Consider the following 17,250-nt stretch of genomic DNA (forward strand, 5'->3'; position numbering starts at 1 on the left):
AGAGAAGATCAATAAAATTGATACATCTCTAGCTAGATCAATCAGAAAAGAAATAAAGGACACACAAATTACCAATATCAGGAGTGGAAGTGGTGATGTAACTATAGATTTTAGAATTATTAAAAAGAACACAAGGAAATATTATCCATTATGTCAATACATTTGACAACTGAGATGAAATAAATTCTTTAATAGATGCAAATTACCAAAACTCACTTAAGAAGAAACATACTTGACTGTCCCATATCTATTAAATAGATAGAATTTGTAACCAGAATATTCCAACAAAGAAAATTCCAGGGCCATATAGCATCACTAGTGAATTTTACCAAACATTTAAGAAAGAAAGAAATCAATTATACAAAAACTTCCAAAAAAATGAAGGGACTTATTCCCAACTCATTCTATGAGACTAGAATTACCTTATAATAAAGTCAGATAAAGACATCACAAGGGAAAAAAAAAACTATAGACCAACATCTCTAATGAGAATATGTGCAAAAAATCTAAACTAAATTTTATAAATTGAATAATCTATTAAACAGGGTAATACATCATGAATGGTGGAGTTTATCCTAGGAATGCAAAGTTGGTTTAACTTTTAAAAGTCAGTGAATGTAATTCACGATAGTAACAGACTAAAAAGAAAAACTCATGATCATCATAATAGAGAATAAGTATTTGACAAAATTAAATTAAAAATCTATTCCTGATAAACTCTCAGAAAAGCATTATAAGGGGCTTTCCAACCTGATAAAGGGCATAGGAAAAATCACAGCTAGCATAATACTTAATGGTGAAAGACTGGGTATCTTCTCCCTAAAATCAGGGACAAGGCAAGGATATCTACTGTCACCACTGCTATTCAGCATTGTACTGGAAGTTCTAGATCAGGCCACAAGGTCGCAACAGTGGCTGGAGAGAACCGAACACCATATTGTGGGCGGAGGCTACAACCACAGTGGGAGTGGAATTGAGGAACATGTGATCTCTCCTCTAAGTTTCCCAGAGAAAATTAGATTTGGGAGGGGAAATTGCTAACTACCAGGACTTCATGTGGTCAAGAGGATAGGGATTCAGGCTGTCATTAACTGAGTGTTAAAGAAAAGTGTAAGTCGGACCTGAAGAAGAACTTGAACACATCTAGGTAACATTTATATGTCTCAGCTTATTGCTCTTACATGGGATAAATTCTTCATGATCAGGGAGCTTGTCTTTGTCTTTATTTCTTTCACCAAAGCAAGCCTAGTGCCTTGAACACAGCAAACATTCATTAAATATTTGTTGAATGGATGAATGAATGAATATATAAATATAACAACATGGACTCTCCACAGAAATATTGTTAAAATTCTTTAAAAAGATCAGTGACCTTATTTTAGAACACTTTAAATTGGGATGATTTTCATGTTCCTGTATCGGGGATATTACAAAATACTTTCATTACCTCTGTCATTGAAAGTTACTGACAAGATATTATGGCCAAGGGCATCTCCAATATCTGATCACCTCCAGAAGGCTGATCTAAGAAGATCAGGTTCAAAACATGCCTGGTGTACTACTTAAGAAATGCAGAGCAAAAGAAATAATTTTCTTTAATTAGAGTGATTTTCACTGGAAAGAATGCTCCACTGAAGCATGGCATTGCCAGTCTTGTATATGTATTTCTGGTTCCTAGAACAGCACCTTGAGTTGGGCCTCCAGAAATTATTTTTCAAGTGAATAAATGAGTGATTGCCCTCTAAGTTGATAAGATGAAGATTTGTTGACCTTCAGCCATTCATCCAAAACTTGTCTTTTTATTGTTCCACATGAGTGTCACAGGATAAATCCTACTGCTACAAGAAGGATTTTCACAGCTCACCTCTGATCTGGAGGTAGACCCGGTGGAAGTGGGGAACAGGAAATTTTGTTGAAATACAATTGGGAGGGCTGAAGATTATCTCTGAAAATTATTCCAAAAGCAATACACATTTATTCTAAGAGTTCAAACATAATAATAAAACTACACCAAGTAAAAGGTGAAAGGTTGTGATGTCTTAAGATTTTTTTGAAATTATTGCAACAGTAATACTTGTAAGAATTCAAATGTCATAGAACTATATCAAGTAATCTGTGAAAAGCTCCCTTTTCCCTGTTTAAGTCGGCTCCCTTGAGAAATCACTGTTACTGGCTTGGAATGTATCCTAGCCTTTCCATGGTAGTTTATGTAGATCGAATGCTTTATTTTAATGGCTGGTTACTAATCCATTGTATAAATGGTCCATAATTTACTTAAACTATCCCTGTTGGTGTGCATGTGGGTAGTTTTCTTATTTTTTTCTATTATTAACTGTGCTCCAATGAAACATTCTTACACATATATATTTTTATAGTTTTGTGGGTATTTATGTAGAATAAATATTAGAAGTGAAATTGCTGGTTCAGTTACAGAGATATTAAGGGTAAGATCCTTAAACATGAGGCAGAGAATCCCTGTGTTCTGACTATTTTCCGGAGAGGACCCTGTTTTTCTTAGCAGCCACAGCAAAGAAGAAACCATGATTGTTTACGTGATTCACTGTGTCCTGAAGGAGAGACGATGAAAGCAAAAGCGACCTTTGAGCAGAACCAGTGGAATAAGCACCAAAGAGAAGCAGCGCTCAGTCAGTTCAGGTGAGAGTCAGCCTGTGAGAAGAGACCTGACTCCTTTCCTATCTTTCGGGAATATCAGTTGCAGTTTTCTGAAAAGATCCTGAGCCAAGTGCTGAAGTACAGGATATTTCTGTTTTGTGCCAGCCTAATAGCCTGCATTCTGTTGAAAGACTTTAGAATTACACAGACCCTTTTTAATATAGAAGGTCTGAAAGTGTAGAGGTAGGAGAACAAACATGGAAGTTAGTCCAACCACCGCGTCAAAGGTGGTCACAGGAGGCATGCAACCTGATGGACTGGTTGCAAAAATAATAATGAAGTCTGACCATGGCCACATAGTGTGATATATACTTTCTGTAATACTTAACTCTCTTCATACCTCTGGCAGGAGGTATTATGCTTATTTTATAGATGAAGAACCAGCGGAACAGAAAAGTGAAGTAGCTTGCCCGCAGTCACACAGATAGGAAATGGGAAAACTGGGACTTGCATTCAGACCTGGCACTTAGAAGGCAGCTAATAAGTTCATTCCGAAATGAGATGCTGAGGCTTTTGGATTAGGAAAGAGCAGTGACTTTGACAGAGTGAGGGGTTTGGATACACAACAGCAACTTGGTAGGGGCAGGAAGTCTGAGATCCTTACTCAGTATTCACAGAGCAAGAACAGGTGTCTGTGTCACACCTGTCCAGATACTTGAAGTCTGAAAAGCTACCACATAAACTGTACATCACATGTCAGCAGCCAGGAACTGAGGATCCAGTGAAGATATTGGGCTTATTCTACTATCAATGAAAAAAGAGGGTTTGGCCCTTGGTTGACTTTCCCTCTGCAGCCCTGCCCACCTAGGTCATGGAGGGCATACACTCTGAAGGGCTCATCCCTAGACTACCACTCTGTCTGGGGATTCTTGGGCAATCCCTCTGTGTGTAGCCAAAAGAAGACAGCATTGCCTATTGAAATGTTGCAGCCCCCGTTGTTCATTTCTTAAAAGCCATGGCTATGCCAAATAATTGAGATACTTTACTAAACACTTACAAGTCTCAAAGAGGAAACAATCCCCAAAGACAATTTCCAAAGAGGAAATAATTGCAGCAAAATGGAGCTGTTTTCAAGCTACAGTGAAATGCATGCTTCCTAATTTTCATCTGTCTTGGAGATGCCTGTGATAGGATTAGAAGAGTCACTAATTTTTAATGCCACTGAAGGTAAAATTGCATAGTGTGTGATCATAACAGTCATTGCCTTATTGCTGCTTTGCTAATTTAGAAGAAAGAACAATGTTAACATAAGTTATTTTACTTTTAATTTGATGTTTTATTGTTCATTTCACACAGATTTATTGAGTGAGGGCCAGGCTCCTGGCTAAGGGTTGCAAGTACAGAAATGAGACTTGGTGCCCTAAAAATTTCACCCAAAAGATATGGCAAACCTGTGAATTCAACTGGTAGGGTGATTTGGCAATCCACAGGATTAAGTTGTGCTTTTAGTTTTCAGCTCCCTCTGTGCTGTGGTTATAAGAGATAAGAATTTCCTTTTGGACAGTTATAGAAAGTCCCTAGTTTCAGTCCAAGTCATGAGCCCACAGTTTAGTCATTTAAGTTAATCATTCCCTTTCTTTTAGCTGTTCAGTCCTTAAAGAAAGAATTCTATTATCCTCCAATTTCTCATATCCTTCAAACCATTTTATGGTGGCAGCAATTCAGTTTCCCCAAAGCCGTATCTTCAATGGACCTTTTATGCCTTGTGTCCACAGGTAATAATTCAACTAGTGGCTCCTGTCCTATATGCCATAGGATGTCAGTTGCCCATCTCTGATTAGTGATGGAATTTGCAGTTGTCTTCAGTAACTAAGATAGATAACCAGTCTTAGATATTTGGCAGCTCCTAGAGCTCCTGAGAAGACTAGAGAACTAGGTTTAGAAAATGGATAGGAATGAAGGCTGGGCAACTTAGAGAAGTGGAATCTGTTTATAATGCTCACATAGGTACAACCAACAACCACCACCCCTCTTGGTTCCTGGCTACCATTGACACCACCGGTACAAATCCTAAACCTTTCTTGCCTCTTCATATTATTCATACTCAAAATCTCAGAGAAGGGCAGCTGAGTGGTTAAATTCAGACCAAGTGCTCTAGCTTCCAGGGGGCCAAGAAAACAAATGAATGGACCCTCACCCGGATTCACACAATGGAAACTTCACACACTCAAAATAGAAGAGTGCTCAGATACAGCCAAAAAATCACAAATATCCTCTATATTTTAAAAATGTAATAAATTAAAATAATTTTTAGATGGAGTTTTGCTATGTTGCCCAGGCTGATCTCAAACTACCTGGCTCAAGCAGTCCTCCTGCCTCAGCCTCCTGAGAAATGTCCTTTAGAGTTAAGACCGGAAGTAACATGATCTTAGAAAGCAGCTTGGTTGATGAATTCTAACGATGTGAGACTAGGTGGGAACTGAGTGGAAGTCTCTTTTGGACCCAGAAGGGTGAAACTTGATGTTGTATTGGATGTGAGGTGTGCATATGAGAGAGATGGGGGTAGAATCTTGGACCACTCTCAGATTTCTGGCTAGAGTGACTAGGTGATTGGCTCTGCTGTTGATCCTCACAAAAATACCATTCAGTGGGTGAAGCCTGGTAACATCTCTCTTAGCTTGTTCTGCAAGTCAGTGGGAGGAGTAAGGCAGGAGCCTAGGTCTTCCAACTCCAGGACCAGCAGTATGGTGTAAGAGACTCCAGATACAGTCTTCTTGGGTTCAGCTCCTAGCTGACCGCTTTCCAGCTGTATGACTTTGGATGTGTGACTTAACCACTCCATGTTTCAGTTTCCCCCATTTGTAAAATGGGAGTAGTAATAATATCTATCACAAAAGGTGGTCATCATGTTGAATGAGCATATATATGTAAAGCACTTAGAAAGATGCCTGATACTATTAAGTTCTCAAAAACTGTTAAAATTGTTAGCTATTACCATTCCAATTAGTACAGTGAGTTTGGCAGGCTTCTATAAAAAAGGTGGATCTAAAACACTGGAGTGGTCTTTAGCATTTAGAAATGTAAATCAGCCATGAGAATTTCGTGAAGAATATACAAGTATCAATAGCTGAATTGATCAAGTGGAAGAAAGGATATCAGAGACTGAAGATCAACTTAATGAAATAAAGTCAGAAGACAAGATTAGAGAAAAAAGAATAAAAAGGAATGAACAAACCCTCCAAGAAATATGGGACTATGTGAAAAGACCAAATCTGCGTTTGACTGGCATACCTGAAAGTGACAGGGAGAATGGAACCAAGTTGGAAAACATTCTTCAGGATATTATACAGGAGAACTTCCCCAACCTAGCAATACAGGCCAACATTCAAATTCAGGAAATACAGAGAACACCTCAAAGTTACTCCTCAAGAAGATTAACCCTAAGACACATAATGTCAGATTCACGAAGGTTGAAATGAAGGAAAAAACGTTAATGGCAGCCAGAGAGAAAGGTTGGGTTACCCACCAAGGGAAGCCCATCAGACTAACATTGGATCTCTCTGCAGAAACCCTACAAGCCAGAAGAGAGTGGAGGCCAATATTCAACTTGCTTAAAGAATTTTCAACCCAGAATTTCATATCCAGCCAAACTAAGCTTCATAAGTGAAGGAGAAATAAAATCCTTTTGAGACAAGCAAATGCTGAGAGATTTTATCACCACCAGGTCTGCCTTACAAGAGCTCCTGAAGGAAGCACTAAATATGGAAAGGAACAACTGGTACCAGCCACTGCAAAAACATACCAGATTGTAAAGAACGTCAACACTATGAAGAAACAGCATCAACTAATGGGCAAAATAACTAGCTAGTATTATAAGGACAGGAACAAGTTCACAATAACAACATTAACTTTAAAGTTAAATGGGCTAAATGCCCCAATTAAAAGACACAGACTGGCAAATTGGATTAAGAGTCAAGACCCATCAGTGTGCTGTATTCAGGAGACCCATCTCATGTGCAAAGACACACATAAGCTCAAAATAAAGGGATGGAGAAATATTTACCAAGAAAATGGAAAGCAAAAAAAAAAAAAAGCTGGAGTTGGAATCCTAATCTCTGTTAAAACAGACTTTAAACCAACAAGATAAAAAGAGACAAAGAAGGGCATTACATAATGGTAAAGGGATCAATGCAACAACAAGAGCTAACTATCCTAAATATATATGCACCCAATACGGGAGCACCCAGATTAACAAAGCAAGTTCTTAGGGACCTCCATTAGAGACTTCGATTCCCGCACAATAATAGTAGGTGACTTTAACACCCCACTGTCTATATTAGATAGATCAATGAGACAGAAAATTAACAAGGATATTCAGGACTTGAACTCAGCTCTGGACCAAGCGGACCTAATAGACATCTGCAGAACTCTGTACCCCAAATCAACAGAATATACATTCTTCTCAGCATCTCATCACACTTATTCTAAAATTGACCACATAATTGGAATTAAAAAACACTCCTCAGCAAATGCAAAAGAATGGAAATCATAACAAACAGACCACAGAGAAATAGAACTCAGGATCAAGAAAATCACTGAAAACTGCACAACTACATGGAAAGTGAACCACCTGTTCCTGAGTGACTACTGGGTAAATGACAAAATGAAGGCAGAAATAATGATGTTCTTTAAAATCAATGAGAACAAAGAAAAAATATACCAGAATCTCTGAGACACATTTAAAGCAGTGTGTAGAGGGAAATTTATAGCACTAAATGCCCACAGGAGAAGCAGGAAAGGTCTAAAATTGACACCCTAACATCACAGTTAAAAGAACTAGAGAAGCAAGAGAAAACAAATTCAAAAGCTAGCAGAAGACAAGAAATAACTAAAATCAGAGCAGAACTGAAGGAGATAGAGATGCGAAAAACCCTTCAAAAAATCAATGAATCCAGGAGCTGGTTTTTAGGAAAGATCAACAAAATAGACCACTAGCCAGACTAATAAAGAAGAAAAGAGAGAAGAATCAAATAGAGGCAATCAAAATTGTTAAAGGAAATATCACTACTGATCACACCGAAATACCAACTACCATCAGAGAATACTATAAACACCTCTACACAAATGAACTACAAAATCTAGAAGAAATGGATAAATTCCTGGACACATACACCCTCCTAATTCTAAACTAGGAAGAAGTTGAATCTCTGAATAGACCAATAACAAGTCCTGAAATTGAGGCAGTAATTAATAGCCTACCCACCAAAAAAGCCCAGGACCAGATGGATTCACAGCCGAATTCTACCAGAGGTACAAGAGGAACTGGTACCATTCCTTCTGAAACTATTCCAAACAATAGAAAAAGAGGGAATCCTCCCTAACTCATTTTATGAGGCCAGCATCATCCTGACACCAAAACCTGGCAGAGACACAACAAAAAAAGAAAATTTCTGGCCAATATCCCTGATGAATATCAATGCGAAAATCCTCAATAAAATACTGGCAAACTCAATCCAGCAGCACATCAAAAAGCTTATCCACCATGATCAAGTCAGCTTCATCTTTGGATGCAAGGCTGGTTCAACATACACAAATCAATAAATGTAATCCATCACATAAACTGAACCAATGACAAAAACCACGTGATTATCTCAATAGATGCAGAAAAGGCATTAGACAAAATTCAACAGCCCTTCATGCTAAAAACTCTCAATAATGGGTATCGATGGAATGTATCTCAAAATAATAAGAGTTATTTAGGACAAACCCACAGCCAATATTATACTGACTGGGCAAAAACTGGAAGCATTCCCTTTGAAAACCGGCACAAAGCAAGGATGCCCTCTCTCACCACTGCTATTCAACATAGTATTGTAAGTTCTGGCCAGTGCAATTAGGCAAGTGAAAGAAATAAAGGTTATTCAATTTGGAAAAGAGGAAGTCAAATTGTCTCTGTTTGCAGATGACTTGATTTTATATTTAGAAAACCCCATCGTCTAGCCCAAAATCTCCTTAAGGTGATAAGCAACTTCAGCAAAGTTTCAGGATACAAAATCAATGTGCAAAAATCGCAAGCATTCCTATACACCAATAACAGACAAACAGAGAGCCAAATCATGAGTGAACTCCCATTCACAATTGCTACTGAGAGAATAAGATACCTAGGAAAACAACTTACAAGGGATGTGAAGGACCTCTTCAAGGAGAACTACAAACCACTGCTCAACTAAATAAAAGAGGATGCAAACAAATGGAAGAACATTCCATGCTCATGGATAGGAAGAATCAATATCGTGAAAAGGTAATTTACAGATTCAATGCCATCCCCATCAAGCTACCAATGACTTTCTTCACAGAATTGGAAAAAACTACTTTAAAGTTCATATGGAACCAAAAAAGAGCCTGCATTGCCAAGACAATCCTACGCCAAAATAACAAAGCTGGAGGCATCACACTACCTGACTTCAAACTATACTGCAAGGCTACAGTAACCAAAACAGCATGATACTGGTACCAAAACAGAGATATAGACCAATGGAACAGAACAGAGCCCTCAGAAATAATACCACACATCTACAACCATCTGATCTTTGACAAACCTGACACATACAAGCAATAGGGAAAGGATTCCCTATTTAATAAATGGTGTTGGGAAAACTGGCTAGCCATATGCAGAAAACTGAAACTGGACCCCTTCCTTACACATTATACGAAAATTAACTCAAGATGGATTAAAGACTTAAACCTAAGACCTAAAACCATAAAAACCCTAGAACAAAACCTAGGCAATACCATTCAGGACATTGGCATGGGCAAAGACTTCATGTCTAAAACACCAATAGCAATGGCAACAAAAGCCAAAATGGGATTTAATTAAATTAAAGAGCTTCTGCACAGCAAAAGAAACTATCATCAGAGTGAAGAGGCAACCTACAGAATGGGAGAAATTTTTTGCAATCTATCCATCTGACAAAGAGCTAATATCCAGAATCTATAAAGAACTTAAACAAATTTACAAGAAAAAAACAAACAACCCCATCAAAAAGTGAGCAAAGGATATGAACAGACACCTCTCAAAAGAAGACATTTATGCAGCCAACAAACATGAAAAAAAGCTCATCATCACTGGTCATTAGAGAAATGCAAATCAAAACCACAATGAGATACCATCTCACTCCAGTTACAATGGCAATCATTAAAAAGTCAGGAAACAACAGATGCTGGAGAGGATGTGGAGAATTAGGAATGCTTTACTCTGTTGGTGGGAGCATAAATTAGTTCAACCATTGTGGAAGACAGTGTGGTGTTTCCTCAAGGATCGAGAACTAGAAATACCGTTTGACCCAGCAATCCCATTTCCCAAAGGGTTATAAATCATTCTACTATAAAAACACATGAACATGTATGTTTATTGCGGCACTATTCACAATAGCAAAGACTTGGAACCAACCCAAATGTCCATCAGTGATAGACTGGATAAAGAAAATGTGGCACATATACACCATGGAATACTATGCAGCCATAAGGGAGGATGAGTTCATGTCCTTTGCAGGGACATGGATGAAGCTGGAAACCATCATTCTCAGCAAACTAACACACGAACAGAAAACCAAACATCGCACGTTCTCACTCATAAGTGGGAGTTGAATAATGAGAACACGTGGACACAGGGAGGGGACCATCACACACCAGGGGCCTGTCAGGGGGTGAGGGGATAGAGGAAGGATAGCATTAGGAGAAATACCTAATGTAGGTGATGGGTTGTTGAGTGCAGCAAACCACCATGGCACATGTATACCTATGTAACAAAACTGTACATTCTGCACATATACCCCAGAACTTAAAGTATAATAAAAAATTAATAAAGAAGGTCAGTTATATCATGTTTAACAGGATCAGCAGTAGCTTTATAAGTGACTTTACAGAGACTAATAGGGATTTGATCTTTTTTGTTATCGAGGCTTTTGAAATGTGGAACTTGTGTATTCTGCTTTGTTTATTTATTATCTTTTCAGACTCAGTCTATATTTTATGCTGAGTTTTGAAAATGAAATACTTTATGTGAACCGGCAAAACTGGTGCCAAAGGGAAACATTAACCATTTGGAAGAACATTTCTGTAAGGGGAACAGGTGACAATATACACGTGTGCTAACTATAAAATGAGCATCTTAATCCTTAAAGCACATCAGAATTCAATACGAATAATCTTTTCGTCAGTGAAATAAACACAGCTCTTTGAGAATTTGAGACTACATTTACCCTTTATTCATAGTCGCTTACAGTTTTGCTTTTCTCTGCATGTCTCTGCTGTAAGATGACTGTTGCATTGTTGAATTGTATTTTGAGTGGATATTTTTGTTTGGTAATAATTAAAATTTTAAATTCTAAAAAAAAAAGAAATGTAAACCAGCCTGAGTTCAATTATTTACAGCCTCTCACATCTGGTGAGACAGCGCAGTCCTAAGTTGAAGACAGTGTTCCAGGGCAAGTCAATCAGATATCAAAAGCATGATTTCTGCAGACCTGAGACCATGTCTTCTGCATATTCCAATTTCACTTTCAGAAACCGCCAAATCACAAGCCACATCTACTAGGGAAATGACACAACATTATGAAACCTCCACCGTAGCATGAGCAAGTCAAACAGGTTTCTTACATAATAAAAGCTTTGCCATCTCACCCAGGGCTTGACTCCTTGCCAGCCCCTCCACCCCCAGAAAAAAACACTGAGATATTTGGACAGCTGGGTGTGACCCAAGCTTAGGGCATAGGGCAATGTTCAGGTCAAGGAAATGGGAGGCCAACTTTACCGTGGCTTAGAGGCCCTGGAATATGTCGGATACAAAGGAGAGGAAATGCTTAGAGACCCCTAGTTCCAACTCCATCAGAGTGTACTTGGGGAAGTTCTGGGTCTAGACCTATCTGGATCCTGTGGAACTGCAGAACTCACTAATCTGGAATTTTCTGAACTGTCTTCAGCTCTCTATCAGGTCATAAGGGTTGGAGCTTCTCCCTAAGGACTTTCCCAATGCCCGGAACTAAGAGAAGCTGCATGTAGAGCTTTCATCCACAATAAACAACTTGCATAACAGGGCAGGTCTAAATTTCCTGAAGGAAGGAAGAACCAAGGGCCAAGAAAGATACAGATAAGTTTTCCAGCTGGAAAAGAAATATCCTTCTATGCCAGACTAAGGCAAAAACAAACTAAAAATTTACCCAAACCTTTCCACAGAAATATTTCATTCATTTTTCATTCTGAACTGCTAGGATAATCACAGGGCACTCATATTACACATGAGGTCTGGGTGAAAAGAGCTTATCAGTTCTATAAAATATATGATCTCTCTCCAGGTACAGTGGCTCATGCCCGTAATCCCAACAATTTGGGAGGCCAAGGCAGGTGGATCACTTGAGCCCAGGAGTTCAAAACCAGCCTGGGCAACATGGTGAAACCCTACCTCCAAAAAAAAAAAAAAAAAAAAATTAGCTGTGGTGGCATGCACCTGTAGTTCTAGCTACTTGGGAGGCTGAAGTGGGAAGATCACCTGAGCCTGGGGAGGTTAAGGCTGCGATAAGCCATGATTGCATCAGCCTGGGTGACAAATATACATCATCTCTCTACTTTCCTGAGTCTTCTTATTCAAATGAAACTGGCTCTTGGTCTGGACGGATCACTTCTGATATATGATCTAAAATGATGAGTGTTTTTATGTTAGGAAAATTAATCAGGATGTTATTTTTGACATTGCATTGAAAGAGACAGAATTTAAGACAAATCAAGAAGGCAAATAACTCCATTTTACAAGAGTTTGCTTTTGCAGTTTTAGTGGAAGGAGTGTTACTGAACAGGTGGATTTCTATATAAATAATGAGAACGGGTACTACTCATATCCAACATTATCCTTGGCATTTTGAACACATTATCTCTAACTTTCACAACAAATCTGCAAGCTAGTCATTATTGTCCATTGCAGAGATGAGGAAACCTGGGTTCAGAAAGGTAACTTTGGCTAGGAAGGGAGAGGTGGACTGGGGACAGGCCTGCTACCTCAAAGCACCAATTCTTTAACTCTTTTCATTACACCATGACGTTTTTCCCTAAAGGAAAGAAATAAGTGTAAACTGAAAGCATCTTCTGGTTTAGGTAATTCAGATTAGACCCAACCCTTCCTTAGAAACTTAACCCAACCCCTTGCCAAATGGTAGGTATTTTGGAGATTAAATCACACTACCTTTAAGGGTCAAAGTTTCATGTTTTATACATTTTTGGGTTTTTTTTTTCCCCTCTTGCTTCAGTGCAATAAATCACAGCAGGTCAGGCGTGAAATTATCTGCAATTTGTGAGCAGGTCTTAAACGCATGTTGTTGAGAGCAGTGCCCAGCCCACCCAGGCTTTGAGCTGAAGGATCTAGTCGAGAGAAGCTCCACAGAGAGTCTACTGCCCTCTTCAGGGATAGTTCCTGTATTTACACAGTCTTTCCTTTTGTGCAAAAAGAGCCAACTCATGGGCTAACCAGCAACCATTCTCTTCCTGTTCAGTCTATCAACAGGTAAACTCCTGGAGGGCAGGATCTAGATTTGATTTATCTTTGCCTCTCCCATGCAACACTTGCCTGAGCTCTGCTGGCTTCTGGGGCTCTTTTGCTCCAACAAGTGATGCTACACACCAGAAGGAGGTGAAGTCACCAAGTAATTCATACATTCCTGTTCTCAAGAAACTGATACTCTAAAGAGGTAATATAAAACCATCAGAAAAAAAAAAAACAGCTAATGTTTGAATCTGGGGATATAAGTGTTAACTTGTATGTGTGCCAGGGTCCTCAGGACACCTCATGCAAGAGGAGAAACTTGGAGAATGGATAGGATTGGGGTAGGTGGGAGGCATGGTGGATGAGGGGAGCAAACACAGGAAGTAGAGGGCAGAGGAAATTATGGTAGGTGGAGGAAATAGCATCTCTCTCAGCATTACTGGTGCTTTCTTTCCACCAGCCCTCTTCAGTCACAACCATTCATGTTGGGCCCTTCCACAAGTTTCCATTGTATTTCCCTGTCTTTGTACAGGAGCCCTAATGATGTGGAGGGGAAGCAGCCTGTAGTCCCGTGACTAGGTCTCAGTCTGCTAGTGACACTGTGAGTCAGGGCTGTGGCCTTCCCAGGTGCTTCTGTTTTTCCTGTTAGGTTAGACACAATAGCTACAGGGGGCTGGAGTTGGATATTTCCATTCTCCTAGGTCAGTTAGGCTCTACCAGAACCCCAGGTGGTTAGGTTCTGGAAAGTAGCTTCCCTTGAGGGAGACCCCATTAGAAGAACAGAATGCTCTGGCATATTTCAAAATGGTGACTTTCTCCTGATGTACAGGGAGTTTTGCTCAGATCTTCACTGATAATCCAGTGGCGTTCCTGGAGGTAGCACTCGCAGAGTTGTGGGGCACCCCCTTAAGATTGGCTCCTACTGGAGTTTTCACCTCCCAAACTTGTCCACACTGAGCCTTCAGCAATACGTCAATATGGTTTAGTATTGGTAGCTGGCTCCCACAGAGGTTTCTTTGGTAAACTGTGACTTTCTGTATTCACCTGTCTGCCTCTCCCTAATTTTGGGAGCATCGGTTTGCCCTGTGACCTCAGTTCTCTGTTGGATCTAAGAAAACTTGTTGAGTTTTAGTTTGTTCAGCTTTTTTGTTGTTTTGGGTACCAGAGTGATGACTCCCAGACTCCTTTTTTGCTGCACTTGAAAGCAGCACTTTCCTGCAGTATGTTCTGCAAAACATGAGTTTATCCGTAGAGTTCTACACAAGGTTAGAGTTCAAGAGCAGCAGGGGCCCATGTTCAAGGAGCTTTGAGAAATAGAGGTGTCTTTACAGCAGCTCTTTTCAGTGCCTTTATTATATCAATATGTATTTAATTACACTTTATGGGACAATCGATTGCATTGTTTCCTAAATGGATTTGACCATGAAGTTCTTTTGGGGAAGAGTGTTTCATAAAACCATCTTCCTCAGAATTGGGGAATGCTGCCTTACAGTTTTTCTGAATACCTTCTCCTTGCCTGAGGTTGCTGCTTCTTTGTGGGCCAGTTGACATAATTAGTCCTATCTATGTTCATTCATCCACAGATACTTACTAAGTCTCCATTAGGTGCCTGACAGTGTGATAGGTCTGATGGGGGATACTAAGTGTTTAAGACATGGTAGCTTTTAGAATTTACAGTCTGGTATGGAAAGTAAGACAGACATGCACAGAAATAACTAGTTCTGGAGACTTCAAAGAAAGCCTCCCTTAATATTTCTACTATTTACAAAAGATGAATCAAATTAAACTAGAGAACCAAAACAGAAAATAATTTTTTTAAATGAAAGCTGTTTACTTTCCATATTTCACTGAGGTGCCAAGTTGGTTTCAAGAGTGAAAAAGTCTTGTAGATCAGGTTTCTTGGCAGAACATCAGTCTGTACAACGCTGCCCACGACCTACCATCTTGTTCACCGATCTGTGCCCATTGCAACACCTCCTCACAGAGTTTCCAGGGGTCTCGGTGGACAGCATCAGCAGGCAGGAAATAAAGGGCTGGGTGGACTCACCCAACCAAAATCTTGTTTTCGGCAAGTGTTAGGGCTTTGTGGAGAAGTGATGCGGGATCTGTGGTACCATCCACCTGTCAGCCTCTTGTCTGCCTTTTGGACAGAGCCTTTCCTTTCCTGGCTAAAGGATTCATCCTTTCAGAACATGCCTCCAGCTTCTAATGATGAACAATACAAGAAAACAAAAGACAGCTGCCTTGGCTCCGGGCACAAGCATCCAGAAGGAACCAAAAACTGGCAATGAGTCACCAGCCCGTGAATTACCAAGAAAAGTGATTTTTATACTCAGGCAGGCAGTTTAGTGCAACCTGAGAGAACTGAGAAGATGCTGCCCCAGCTCTTCCCCTGCTTGGCCCTCACTCAGATGCAACTGGGCCTGAAATCCACCCTCAGGCAGGCATTTTTTTTTTCTCAAGCAGTTTTTCTCTGAAAGTCATCTTTTTTTAAAAGCAAATACTTAAGGGGAGGAGGATGTAATTTTAATGCTACAGTCTTCTCATGGCTGTTATCAAATGGCAACATTTTGGGATGAAAGGAACAAAAGACAAATCATTTTGTCTTATTCCTCAGTTTCTTTGTTTGTAAAATAAGGGATGAAATAAGAAAGTTCTAAGTTATGTTCCCACTTTATGACTCATTATCACTCCCAGAATTGAAACAGCATGAAGGCACTGGAAACTCAGGGGAAAGGGAGGAGAAGGCCTCACAGGCCTGAAATAAGTTATTAGTATTTATTTTCTGTAATAGAAGAGAATAGGGAATGCCCCATTATGTTGTATGCCATAAGAGTAAGTATTGTGTTTTGTGAAGCTTTTGTTGTACATATAGATGTTAGGTATAGATACAGATAAATATGTAGATATATGATATACACATATTGTATTTGTTGGAGTTCTCCATGGAAATAGAACCTATGTGTATATTTAGGTTGGCAGACTGAAGACTCAGGGAAGACTTGGTGTTGCAGCTTCTGTTTGATGACAGTCTGGAGGCAGACTTCTCTCTTACTTGGGGGACCTCAGTCTGTTTTTTCTTAAAGCCTTCAACTAATTGGATGAGGCCCACTCACATTATGGAGGGTAATCTGCTTTACTCAAAGTCTACTGATTTAAGTGTTAATCTCATCTAAAAAATGCCTTTACAGCAACATCCAGACTGATATTTGACCAAATATTGGTACTGTAGCCTAGCCAAGTTGACACATGAAATAAACCATCTTACATATGAGAGTACCCAGCACACACACACACGTGAGAGTACCCAGCACACACACGCACATATGTTCAAAGGGAGTGATAAGATAGAAGATGACTGACGCTCAGCCAGTCAGATGCACCTTTCTGGGAACAGCACTAGGGAGCAGGCACAGCAGATAATCACTGTCATGGGTGGAGGTGGCTACAGAAGCACTCCTGGTTTCCAGGGTAGCAATAGCAGTGATCCGGGCAGCAGCCGCACGTATGTGCATGTGTGTGTGCTGGGTAGTGGAACAAAATATATTCTTATAGCATATTGTGGCCAAGAAGATTGAAAACTTCTGAAAGTCCACAAAACCATTCTGAATTCTACTTCTAAGCCAGCACTGCCACCATCATAAGAAAGGGGACCATGCCTCCAGGTGTAAAGTGTCCTTTGTTACACCTGCTCTCACACCAACTAGGGAGACCTTGATACTGCTAGGCTGCCATTCCAACACCGTCTCAGAACTCCCTGCTGCTCCTTTTGCTCTAGGCACAGTGGCTCCTGTTTCTTCCTTCAGAGGTGCTCATGTATGCCCACCTCAAGACATTTGCTTCTGTTCTCCCTCTTCCTGGAAGGTTCTTCCCCAGGCCTTTTCATTGGCTGACTCCATCCCATCTTTCAGATCTCTGACCAATTCCCCCTACCTCCTCAGAGAGGCCTTCCTTGACCATCCCATTAAAGTAATCCCTGCCCACTTTTGCATGCTCCACACATATCCATACATTCCCCGGTGACCCTGTATCCTAGTACACAACTTTATTTTCTTCATTGCATTTATCACTATCTGAAATACCTTATTTATTGTCTTCCCTCCCCT

At 39.9% G+C, this 17,250-nt stretch overlaps 1 protein-coding gene across 4 annotated transcripts in view; it reads left to right on the top strand.

The window, feature by feature from the left end:
• LOC100454686 (uncharacterized) overlaps window positions 1-15,159 on the top strand; it is an 84,712-nt gene extending 69,553 nt beyond the window's left edge. For 3 of the 4 annotated variants that reach the window (XR_008527569.2, XR_008527568.2, XR_008527572.2), the window contains 2 exons: window positions 2,519-2,655; window positions 13,155-15,159. Coding sequence is in view for 1 of the 4 variants with exons in the window: in XM_054560618.2 (XP_054416593.1) it covers window positions 2,519-2,585 (67 nt within the window). In the remaining 3 variants the exon portion in view is untranslated. Of the gene's footprint in view, window positions 1-2,518; window positions 10,293-13,154 lie in introns of those variants that run through there. The other variant, XM_054560618.2, reaches the window with a different exon arrangement.
• The last annotated feature ends 2,091 nt before the right edge of the window (window positions 15,160-17,250 follow it).

The sequence above is a fragment of the Pongo abelii genome, chromosome 6 (assembly GCF_028885655.2).
Source record: "Pongo abelii isolate AG06213 chromosome 6, NHGRI_mPonAbe1-v2.0_pri, whole genome shotgun sequence".
NCBI lineage: Eukaryota > Metazoa > Chordata > Mammalia > Primates > Hominidae > Pongo > Pongo abelii.